An 11983-nucleotide genomic window follows, 5' to 3' on the forward strand; every position below is an offset into this window, starting at 1 on the left:
ATATATATATATATATATATATATATATATATATATATATATATATATATATATATATATATATATATATATATATATAAAATCAATAAATAAACGTGAGCACCAGGGAGTACAATAAAATAATTTAATGCTAAAATACCTTAAAAAAAAACAAAAAAACCGCCTAGCTTTCGTTGGCATCTGCCGACATCATCAGGGCTTACGATGCCAGTCAGTGGGAGAGTCCCTCTTATAGATTGGCCAGGGTATGTGCGCGACTCTTTGATCTCGTCATCGGGCCAGATGTGGCTGAGTATGTTCCAGGCACCGATTTTCTAATAGTAATAGTTTCTCTCCCGCGCCTCCCATCCATATAGACGGCACCAGAAGATTTTCCTCCTTTGGGGCCGGGTATGGGCGGGGCACCCCCTTTCCTACACACAACCACATCTTCCATTTTTTCTCTTTGTCTACTCATATCACCCTCTTGTCTGTCCCCTCTAGCTTGTTCCAGAATGGTTTCACCTCTCCTTGCCTATAACCGGGTAGCCATTGCCCCAATCTGTTTCCTCTCAACGCCCCCCCTATTTCCATTCCCCATCCTCCTAATAGCAGTACAGTCCTTCATCTCCTTGTCCCCCCCTTTTTGGTCAAGCCCGAAGGAATTAACATTGTTAGTGCGGTGTACAAGAGTTGCGATCTTCTCCCCTTTTTCACTGGCATCCTCAGCCCGTGTGTCATCGTACGGATCGTTCCGCTCACTCCATTCACCTCCTTGGTGAACTCGTGTTGGGATCGTTTGCATATTAATACGATGGACAGGAGTTACAGTCCTTTCTCCTTTTTTGCTGGCATCCTCAGCCCGTATGTCATCATGTAGATCCCTCCGCTCGCCCCGTTCTCCTCCCCGGCGAGCTCGTGCTGAGATCATCCGCAACCCATATGGTGAGTGGATCGCTGTCACGGGCCGGGTTAGGGGGATTGCCCTCTCTTCTTCTTGGAGAGCCGGAGGATCCTGGCTCCCAGTTGGGATGGCTCGTTGATTCCGATCGGCCAAAGGGCTCCTACTGAGTGGCATCCAACCTCCCCACTGTTTGGAGAGTTGTGCTCTGGTTACTGGGGTGCGATTTGTCTCTCCCACGCTATGCGATGTTCCTTCGGATCTCCGAAGAAGTTTACTCATTCGGAGGGGTGGGGGGCCTCTAGGTTGTTGCTCATGCTCCCCCCGGATGTCAATTGGTTGTTGAAGGTAATGTGGGGATGGGAGGGTTCCTTTGGTGTTATTTAGTACGTAAGATAGCTTCACAGAAGGTTTATGATGGGGTGGCTTCACAGAAGGTTTATGATGGGGTGGGGGGTTTTCCATGCACCAAGTTCTTAGTGATCGATGCGCCAGACAGAGGTCAATTGGGCCGACGGTGCACCAAAACTCAAAGATAATTCTTCTCCCCTGTCTCATAGCTGACAAAGTGAGAAAGAGCCTGTGGCCTAGAGGTTAATACATCTGCCTAACATGCAGACAGCCCAGGTTCGAATCTCAGAAGGGTATGTCTGGTTGAAAAGAACTAAAAAGTTCGAAATGGCTATTCCAGTTCTCCCTTAATTCTTTGTCAGCAATCCAAAATTTTGAAAAACACATATGATGTCGCAGTTGCGAATGCTGCCGGTGGATAGCTCTAGTTTGAGCTGATACAGGCAAAAGATTCCTTTCTCCCATATTTGGGCCGACAGGGTGCACTAAAACTCAAAGATAATTCTTCTCCCGTCTCATAGCTGACAAAGTGAGAAAGAGCCTGTGGTCTAGAGCAGTGGTTCTCAACCTGTGGGTCAGGACCCCATTTGGGGTCAATCAACCATTTCACGGGGGTCGCCAAGCAAGGCTGTCCGCCATTTTTTTGTCCGCCATTTTTTTTGTCCGCCATTTTTCCCCCCTTTTCCAGCAGGTGCCTTACTTCCCTTGGGCGGGGCCAGCTGGTGGTCGGCCTGCTCCATCTCTGCCGCTTGCCAGCTACGCCTCGGCTGGCGCAGGGGGCAGAACCACACATGCGCGGTGCTCCCGGGCAGGGAAAGTCCTCGACTTATGACCGGTTGGATAGTCCTCGACTTACGACCGGTTTAGTCCTCACGACCAGTTTAATCCTCGACTTACGACCAGTTGGGGTCGCGGCATTAAAAAGGTTGAGAACCTCTGGTCTAGAGGTTAATACATCTGCCTAACATGCAGACAGCCCAGGTTCGAATCTCAGAAGGGTATGTCTGGTTGAAAAGAACTAAAAAGTTCAAAATGGCTATTCCAGTTCTCCCTTAATTCTTTGTTAGCAATCCAAATTTTGAAATATATATATATCTTGAGTTTGGCTATTCCAGTTCTCCCTTAATTCTTTGTTAGCAATCCAAATTTTGAAATATATATATATATTTTATATATATACTTATATATATATATACAGGAAGTTTTTCAGACAGACTGGTCTGATTTATTTATTTATTTATTTATTTATTTATTTANCAGGGCGGCGCACAACATATTTAAAACCATTAACATATATGCAATCCCCCCCTTAAAACCGAATTAAACCGAATTTTACTGTTGCGTCTTCCGAATATTTAAAACCCAATATAAAATCCACCCTAGGTCAGGTCCGCTTGCTGAAAGAGCCATGTCTTGAGGGCGCGACGGAAGGTAAGGAGATCCGGAATTATCCGGAATTATCCGGATCTCGGGGGGTAGTTCATTCCAGAGGGTAGGGGCACCCACAGAGAAGGCCCTCCCCCTGGGGGTCGCCAGCCGACACTGCTTGGCCGACGGCACCCTGAGGAGACCCACTCTGTGGGAGCGTACCGGTCTGTGGGAAGGAATCTGATTGATTACACCTTGACATTTCTAACTGCTATACTGCAGTTCTACTTTTTACAATATCTTTTGCCTTGCAGCCACCAATTAGGGGCGTTAAGCAGGCTCAAGTTGCAACTGCGAAACATTTATAAATCCAAATTTCTTTATCTGACAAAGAGTTAAATTTAATTCTTTAACTCTGTCAGATAAAGAAATTTGGACATATATATATAGTATTATATTTTATATATATACATATATACATACATACATACATATACATACATACATACATATATACATTTCAAAATTTGGATTGCTAACAAAGAATTAAGGGAGAACTGGAATAGCCATTTCGAACTTTTTAGTTCTTTTCAACCAGACATACCCTTCTGAGATTCGAACCTGGGCTGTCTGCATGTTAGGCAGATGTATTAACCTCTAGGCCACAGGCTCTTTCTCACTTTGTCAGCTATGAGACAGGGGAGAAGAATTATCTTGAGTAGTGTTATCAAAAGGGTTTTGCGGCTCCCAGTGTTTTGTTTTTGGTGGGAAACGGGTCCAAGTGGCTCTGAGTGTTTTGGGTTGCCTACCCCTGGTCTAGGGGAGTCAAAGAGGGTGAAGCAGGTGGGTTTCACCCTTGGTTCCTCAAGAATCGGCAGTCCTAAAGAGCTCCACAGCCAATTTCACATCCTAGCATGGATCATCATGCTGCCTGAAATTAAAACATGGGGGGGGGGCTAAAGTGGTTCCCGCCTCTCAGTTACAAGATTGATGTGATGGTCAAGCTCAACAAGAGTTTTGCTGCTATGTGCCTTCTAAGGCAGATTTGCACGTTCGTTTCTGTGCTCAACATGAGTGTGTTATGAAAAATGTGGCCAAATTGGGTTTGGGGCTGATTAGCATCCTTTCTTGTGGTGCAGCTGGAAGCAGAGCTAAGGGTACTTCAAGGCTTTGTCCATCTATGTGGGGGTTCTTTGTGAGGGTGGAAGGGGAGCTCTTCCATCCTGAGGATGTTTGGGCTTTTATTCTGACAGTTTTCCATTATGTTTTCACTCCCAGGGGAAAACGCAAATTTATTTTTCTTTCTCTGTGAAGAATCTGTAGAATGCAGTTGTAGCTAGAGACTTGTTCTTGGTTGTTTACAATTTGGGAATTACACTATATTTCCTTGAGATAAGCCCTGCTTTTTTCAATCCCAATTCAAAAAGCAGAGGCTTCTGAAGAGACCTTCTGTCTGAGGAAATGAAATCAACATTGTCCATTGATCATCGGGAGATCAATCACATCGGGAGATCAATCAACCCACTGGCCCAGGCACTCATCACTGAAGGTCTGGCCATGTTGGACAGGAGAGACAGTTTGTTAAGCTGCCATTAGCACATGAAAGGGGATTCAGAGTTAGAAGGCCTGGCGAAGGCCTGGGTTGGTGCGTACCTGTCTGCATCTAAAACCAATATGGAACATCCGAACATGGATTAAAATTTTAGTTGTCTCTGTTCATAGGTTTTGTTGCCATCCACAGCTTAAGATTTTGAAAAGGGGGTTCATACAAATTCAAGGAAAGTAGAGAGATTTTCTGCTTAAGAATTGGTAGCCCCAGCAAGGGGTCCTTCATGAATGGACTCTCTCTGACAGTGGGATATGTCCTGCAATTGGCAGCCCCCGATAGGTTGGTTTGGCTAGAAAGGGTTTAGGGGAAGGGCTTGGACTGCAGACAAAAGGGCTTATCTGGTCTCTTTCCTTTTCTGCTCCCCAACCCCCTTGTGTTTCCCTGGTGTGTGTGTGTGTGTGTGTGTGTGTCTACTTTGGGGATTTTTCTAAGGCAGCCAATTCTTGTCTTCTTCTTCAGTGACAGCTTGCACAGCTCATCTGGACTGCTGTGCTGTGTGGGAACGGCCCATGGTGGTTTGTGCAGCTGGATGTTGAAACAAGGGCTTCCGTTTTAGTGGGCAACACGTGGGTGCTGTCCTCCCCTGGGGCCCTTTCCGGGGAGGTGGTTAGAGGCGGGCAACATAGCAAACTCCTATCTGTAGCCTCAGGCATTCTGGAACTGTTTGGTACTCACTTTCCTATATTTCTGTATTGTTATTGCCACTAAACTGCAAAAATTGTCAAGTTTCCCCTTCTCCGCCAGGTGCTTTTGGCCCATAACCTCAGGTAGGATGACCGTGTCCTCTCTGGGCAGCCTGGAGGTGTGGAGGCCCTCCTCCTCTTCTGTGTAATTTCATTTGAATGGTGTTGGGAGAGGTGAGCTATATGAGGCCCTAGTCTCATCTTACAAAGTGGGGGATGAACACCAACAAAAGGGAGGAAGGGGCTGTTGTGGCAGAGCAGGGGAGACCAAAATGAGGCCCAGGCTGCTTTGAGGAAGTCTGGCTTGTCTTTTTTCTTCTTCTTTTTTTGCTTTTGGCTTCAGCCTCTAAGGAGGCTTGGGGTTCTGTGCTGCTTTTCTTAAGTGTTCCTTCAAGCTGAACCCCATAGTGGGAGCTTCTGCTCTCTGAGGCTGCTGGACAGTGGAGAACGAGCAGTCTAGCATTTCCCAGTTTGGACAACCTATCAAACTGGTTTGTGAAACAACTGTTGGCTAGCCTGCTTCAGGCCATAGCTTGCTAATCCTTGGTTGGAAGCATTTGAAAACCAAGATTTGCAGTCACCCTCACAAGCTATAATTTTGCCTCTCAGGGTGTGTTGGGCATTTGAAAACAGCAGAGGGACTCCACACTGCTTTGTTTAGATGTTTATGTACCACCCATTTCTCAAGAAGTGTATCTCAATCCCCAAGTGTAACTGACTCAAAGGTCAATAAAAGTGAACTAGTGAAATCAACTCTCACAAAAAGATCCATTTTGAGGGGAAAGCACTCACCGGATCAGCTTTGTTCTGTTCTGCACACTTTTATTGTTGTGGGGCCGAGACCCATCCTTTCCATGGAGAGCATTTGTCCCAGGGAAGATGGAGGCACTTTTAGTAAGCATTGGGAGATTTTTGGGAAGGCATTTTGGGGAGGAGGGGAGCAAGGCCTTCCTTCTGCTTTTGTGCAACAAGTGAAGCCTCTTCAAAGGGGTGAACCATCAGGTAGCCATCCCACCGGGAGCTCTTGGCTGCCAAAAATGAGGGGTGCGTTGCGTGGTTAGGGCATCCTGTATGATCAGGGGTGCAAAGTGGCTGCTGCTGCAGAGATCAGACAAAGGCAGGTGAGGAGCTCCTCAACTGCATCCTTCCATACTGGCATGAGAAGCAAAGTGTTTCACATTCATTTGGAATGAAGCCATTTTGGACTGGCATCAGAGCCCAGAGTGTGCCCCAGCAGCTCCATAAAGAGAGATGTCCCTCTTCTGCCCCTTCCTGTGGAAGAACAGAGCCCAGCACTGGTGGGGAGGGAAGGGGGAGCAAGAAGCCAGCCTTCCCTGGGCCAGATTCTATCCTCCTGGGAAGCTCCAGCGATTGGGCTCTGCAGTGGGGAAGGTAGGCGAGAGGAGGCATTGCCAGCTCAGCCCAGGGGATCCTTTCAGCACCCTTTGTTTTCCCAGCCAGCTGAGAAGTGCCAGAAATGCAAACAGCTTCAGGATGACTTCAAGTTGCAAGGATGGACTTTATCATTTATATTTTGCATGCATACATACATACATACATATACACTCTCTCTCTCTCTCTCTCTCTCTCTCTCTCTCTCTCTCTCTCTCTCTCTCTCTCTCTCTCTCTCTCTCTCTCTCTTGCTGTTGAAGTCAGCAGTGCCTGCAGAGCTGCCCCCCCTTCTGTAGCTGACCCCTCTTTGTGGTGGGATGGATCCTGTTTGCACTCAGCCTTTGCACCCCTTCTGAGGGTCAGGTTTCCCTCCGCCAGGCTGTTCCCACCCTTCCCCCTCACCAGGCAACGGTTGCTGGGAGCAGGTTTGGGAGAGCCCCAGGTCCCGGGTCAAAGGCCACGACCCAGATGTCAGAGCAGCCTGGCTGCTGGCCTCTTCTTGAATGATTATCTGGAGTTTATTGTGCAGCAGGGGGAGGGGATTGTCTTGGGGGTTCAACAATGGCTCACGGAAAGACAAAAGACTAAATTAGACATTTGGCGGGGACCCTGGGCCCCTTTCCCTGAAAGGCACAAGGCTCAGCAATTCTTAAATCCCAGCAAGAACATTTGCAATTTTCCTTGGCTGAACTTTGTAGTCTGTCCTAAAAGCCAGTGGATGCTGGCAGGCAGCCTCCCCAGAAGCAGGGCTGCTCCTGAGGCTGATTCTTACCCAGGAGTCTTCTGTGCTGCCCCATGAAGCCAGCCTCTTGGCAAACTATCACCCCCCCCATGTGCATAGCTTTAACAAATAACTTCCAAGATTTTTTTTTAAAGATCCAGCTAATAAAACATTGCCTCCTGCCCATCCTTTGCAGAGGGAGGCAGAGATGGCAAAAGAATTCAAAAAAGGGGAATGAAATCTCAGCCCTGGGAAAGTGGGCTGTGTGCGAGAGCCCCCCTCTCTGCATGGAGAAAACTGGTGGGCCTCGAAATGCCTCTTGCTTGACAGCACAGTCAGGGTTAGCCCTTGCCCCATCTGATTGCTGACTGCCCCCTCCCCCTTGCCTTCCCAATCCTTTATCTGCTGGGATGAGACGGTGCCAAGGAGAGGGTTAGGCTGACCTCGGATTCCTCCTTTGTTTTATCTAGTCCTGACCTATGGCCTCATTTCAGGCCCCTTTGGAGACTCTCAAAACAGCAGCTGAAAGAAGAGGGGGCTTTGGGGGCTCTGGAGTGCTGGCTTTCAAAGGAAGGCCAGATCCCCCTTTCGGAGGCAAATGGTCTTGGCTCAGATGTGGGGATGGCCCCGTTTCTAGCAAGGGAACCCAAGGGGTGCTGAGCATAAATGCGCCTGGCAAGACTCCAGAGACTCGATCTTCCCACAGTGGTTTCAGTTGCCACCCCTCCAAGAAGGGGAAGGGCTCCCTCTGGTGTCCTGCTGTAGGAAAAGACTGGCCGGACATTAGTAGATAGACCAGAGGACAGTTGAGAGGATGGGGGGGGGGACAACGCTTTGGCTGGCTCAATCCTGGTCCTGTGTGGCAGGGTGGACTTTGTTTCCCTGACTGCCTCCCCCACAGCCCAGCGATTCAGGGATGATGCTTCTGAAGGGAGATTGACAACAGGACTATGAAGCATCAAAGCTCCACAGACTGTAAGGCTGCAGCTAATTCCTCCTGCCTAGGCAAATTCAGGGGAGGGAGAGTTTGGGCCCTCAACTTTGTTCCAGGAGGTGTGAGCATCCGGCTGCCCCATTCTCAGCTCTTCCAGCTGGTCGACGTGATGCATTGCTGTGTTCATGCAGTCATTGTTCAGGGCCTTTGGGGAGACCAGTGGCCATGGAACAACCAGACATGAGCAAGAGCAATAATGAGTCCAAGGGGCAAAATTTGGGGTTGCTGCTGGAAGGAGGAGGAGGACTCCCTAATCAGGCCATGCTGGCTGCAATTTTGGGGTGTCAAGAGCACCCAGTTGGAGGAGACCAATCTAGAAACTGAGGATCAGGATGTTGTGTTTCCCTCCCAGTGTTGGGTCCTGCTGTGCTAAGCAATTGTTCTTCAACCTTATCCAGACCCCAGAAGGAAGTACCATGTCAGGCTGCTGGCATACAACAGCATGGAGGAAGGCTATGAGGCAGACCAGACCGTTAGCACCCCCAGCTGTGTATGTGAGTCTCCAGCTTGTTTTTCTGCTGTAATTGTGGCACTTCAGAAGCTTTTTGAATTATGCAGTTATTGTAAAGTCTGAGAAAGGGACAATGTAGGAGATTGGTTTGAAGCTTTTCCATCCTGTTCCTTAGCTCCAGATGCCCCTGGTACAATTTATAGGGGTCTAAAGAAAAGGCAGTTGGGAAGAGGAAAGAAAGCCATTTCGGGCTTGGCTGCTTTGGGCTGCAGAAAATGTCTCTTAATTTGGGGGGCTCTTTGCTGGCTGGACTTCTGATGCTGACCCTTCAAGTCGTGATCTGGTTCCCCCACGCTTAGGACACTCTCCTCTCTCTACAGCTGTGCAGGACCGCCTGGTGCCACCCCCTCCGCCACCCCACCACCTTTTCGCCAAAGCAAACTCTTCCTCCTCCATCTTCTTGCATTGGGGTCGGCCTGCCTTCACTTCAGCACAGGTCATCAACTACACTCTCCGCTGTCACCCGGTGGGGCTGCAGAATGCTTCTTTGGTGCTCTATCTTCAAACGTACGTGGGCCTTCTTCGCCTGCTCTGTCTTCACCCTGCTCCCCTCTGAGGAGCTGGCCAGGATACCACCTCCCACCCCGCCATTCACACAAGGCAGAATTGGTGCCTTCGCCATGGCTCCTCCACTAGACAGACCTTCTCCATGTCTGGTTTTGAGGAGGCCTGGCGGCTGGCCTGCGTGAAGCACCAAGACAGTTTCTGTCGGTTATCATGTATTTAAGCTGAAAAATCTCCTGCTTGGGTTCTCTCAATGGGGACGTTGGAATCTGCCCAAGGCCTTTTGTGGGTACTGGTGGCTTTGTGTGAGGAGAGTGCCGCTGACCAGGCCCTACCACCTCAATCCAGGCAGAGAAGCAGCCTCAGGCCCTGACTGGGAGAAAGGGGAGCCCCCCCCCCGCTGTAGGGCCAGTCCAGTGCTACACCTCTCCCATGGCAATGCTGAGATGCATCCTCCCTGTTGCACACTCAGCAAGGATTGCAAAAGGCAGCAGGCAGGGATGTCCTGCTAACTGGTTCCTTATGTCCAGGTCAGAGACTCACTTGATGGTCCAAGGACTGGAGCCAAATACCAAGTATGAGTTTGCCGTTCGGCTCCATGTGGATCAGCTCTCCAGCCCATGGAGTCCAGTGGTTTACCACACCACCCTCCCAGAAGGTAAGGAGGTTGCTGCTGCCTGGCGCTCATTGACTGGGAATCCATTCCTGCCCACAGGGGAGCTTCTCAGACTCCACCAGGAGAGGCCTCTGGAGCTCCAGAGGCTTCATTGACAGCCTATCTGTCCCCACAGCCCCGGCAGGTCCACCTGTAGAAGTGAAGGCGACGATGATTGAGGAAGACACAGCCTTGGTCTCCTGGAAGTCACCAGCTGGCATTGGAACCCTCGTCTCCCGATACACCATTCTGTACGCCTCCAGGAAAGCTTGGATCGCAGGCGAGTGGCAAGTCCTTCATCGGGAAGGTGAGTGGGAGCCTGCAGACTCTGGGTGCCAAGATTGGGGCCTTCACACTTTCCCCCAACCTTATGGCTGCTACTTGTCAACACAACCTGGAGGTGGCAGCCCTAGACTGCTGGGCTGATGGCTTCAAGTGATGATCTGAAGCACAAGAAAAATCTTGGTATTTGGTTGCCAGGCTCTTCTTTTAGAAGTCGGGCTGTGATAATAAGGGTGATTTTCCTGCCACTCCCTAACATGATGACTTCTTGGCCAGTCGTAGATCTCACAGGGATCCTGCACAGTGAAGAATCTCAGAAAGAATCTCAGGAGCAGAAACAGGCTGAAGGGTTGTGCCAGGCAACCTGCAGTTTGGCACTGGTTATCCAAGGAGACAGAAATGGTTGGCATGTCATCTTCTCTCCTTCTTCCCTACAGGAACAATAACCATGGCTTTACTAGAGAACCTCAGGGTGGGAAGTGTCTACCTCATCAAAATTGCTGCATCCAACGAAGCGGGCGAAGGGCCTTTTTCTAGCGCAGTGGAACTCGTGGTCCTGCCAAAGGAGCCCTCAGAGGCAAACCAAAGACCGAAACGCCTGGATTCCTCAGAGGCTGACACAAGTGAGCCCCTGGCCCAGCCTGCATGTATCACACAGTTGCTCTGCTCCCTGGGTACTAGGCCCCTCCTCTCTCTCCTAGAAGGGGCAGCTTGGCACATTGTGGGATGGGCTTCCTTGCTCATTGCTGTCCCACCGAGGTCCCTGGGATAGAAGTACCTGTTTCCTTTTTGCAGCTCATTCTGGCTCTTACCAGTTGGACCAGAAGTCAATGACGGGCATAATTGCAGGTGTCTCCATAGCCCTGGTATGCATCTTAGTCTGCATTCTTATCCTGATCTACCATGGCAAAGCGAGGTAAATTTGTTGTATGTGTGTGAATGTGACGAGTGAGTGAAAGGCTGGGTGGGAGGTATGAGGCCCACAGTGCCAATGTTGGGTGTGTGTGAGTGCATCATAATCTGTGTAGCGAATCCTCACTGGGATGTGTGCAAAGTGATGGTAGAACCTCAGGTTGTAATCGCCTAGCCTCAGCCCTAGGGACACAGCCAGAGAAACCAAGTGGCCCCTGGTCAAGCTCTTGCTTTGCTGCCCCATTCTTACCACCAACGTAGGCTGCTGTGCACCTGTTCTGTCTCTTAGCATCCTCCCACCATTAACTTGCACGTTCCCAAGGAGTGGTGGATGGAGAAGGCAGAGATTATAGGAGGAGTTGCAATATCAGGGGGAAATCTTTCTTGTTTCTTTCTGCTCCTCCGCCCATTGTCCACTGCCTGCTCAGGGCCTCCACTGCCTTCTTCGTTCAGAATGGGGTAGCTGTGACTAGAGCTTACCAAGAGGTCAACTTTCAGCTAGAAGATCAGGTTAACCCCTGGTTTCCTCTTGCCCAGGAAAGGAACCCCTTCCAAAAGCAGCCGGCCCAGCCCTGATCCATTCCCTGGCAGCGGCAGCCATTCTTCTACGAGGAACCATGAGGGAGCCAAAACTCTGCAAAGCCTGGCAGAAAATGAGCGATCACTCTTGCCCAGGATTGCAGGGGGAAGCTTTCTGGATGCCAAGGTACAAAGGCTACATTTGTTTGCTTTTCTGGCTCATTTCATTTCATTTCATTTTATTAAACTTATATGCCGCCCTTCTCCCAACGGGACTCAGGGCGGCTCACAGCGTATTAAAACAGTACAAAGCACTATCCCCAATAAAAACCAATTAAAAACAAATATTTACCGCTGTGTCATATTAAAATACTAATTAAAATTGTCCCTATTTAAAATTCTTCCTAGGCCAGACCCGCTTGCTGAAAAAGCCATGTCTTGAGGGCGCGGCGGAAAGATAGGAGATCCGGAATCGTCCGGATCTCGGGGGGTAGTTCGTTCCAGAGGGTGGGGGCACCCACAGAGAAGGCCCTCCCCCTGGGGGTCGCCAGCCGACACTGCTTGGCCGACGGCACCCTGAGGAGGCCCGCTCTGTGGGAGCG

The 11983-nt window shown here is 49.6% G+C and overlaps 1 protein-coding gene across 1 annotated transcript in view; it reads left to right on the forward strand.

Annotated features, from left to right (window-relative positions):
* The window catches only part of PRTG (protogenin), a 58699-nt gene that overhangs the window by 44071 nt on the left and 2645 nt on the right, over positions 1 to 11983 (forward strand). Inside the window, exons 12-18 of the mRNA XM_015810990.1 lie at positions 8397 to 8492; positions 8830 to 9016; positions 9544 to 9671; positions 9805 to 9975; positions 10388 to 10573; positions 10746 to 10866; positions 11400 to 11568. Of these exons, the coding sequence (XP_015666476.1) occupies positions 8397 to 8492; positions 8830 to 9016; positions 9544 to 9671; positions 9805 to 9975; positions 10388 to 10573; positions 10746 to 10866; positions 11400 to 11568 (1058 nt within the window). The remainder of the gene's footprint in view (positions 1 to 8396; positions 8493 to 8829; positions 9017 to 9543; positions 9672 to 9804; positions 9976 to 10387; positions 10574 to 10745; positions 10867 to 11399; positions 11569 to 11983) is intronic.

The sequence above is a fragment of the Protobothrops mucrosquamatus genome, unplaced genomic scaffold (genome assembly GCF_001527695.2).
Source record: "Protobothrops mucrosquamatus isolate PMUCROS unplaced genomic scaffold, P.Mucros_1.0 scaffold27, whole genome shotgun sequence".
Lineage (NCBI taxonomy): Eukaryota > Metazoa > Chordata > Lepidosauria > Squamata > Viperidae > Protobothrops > Protobothrops mucrosquamatus.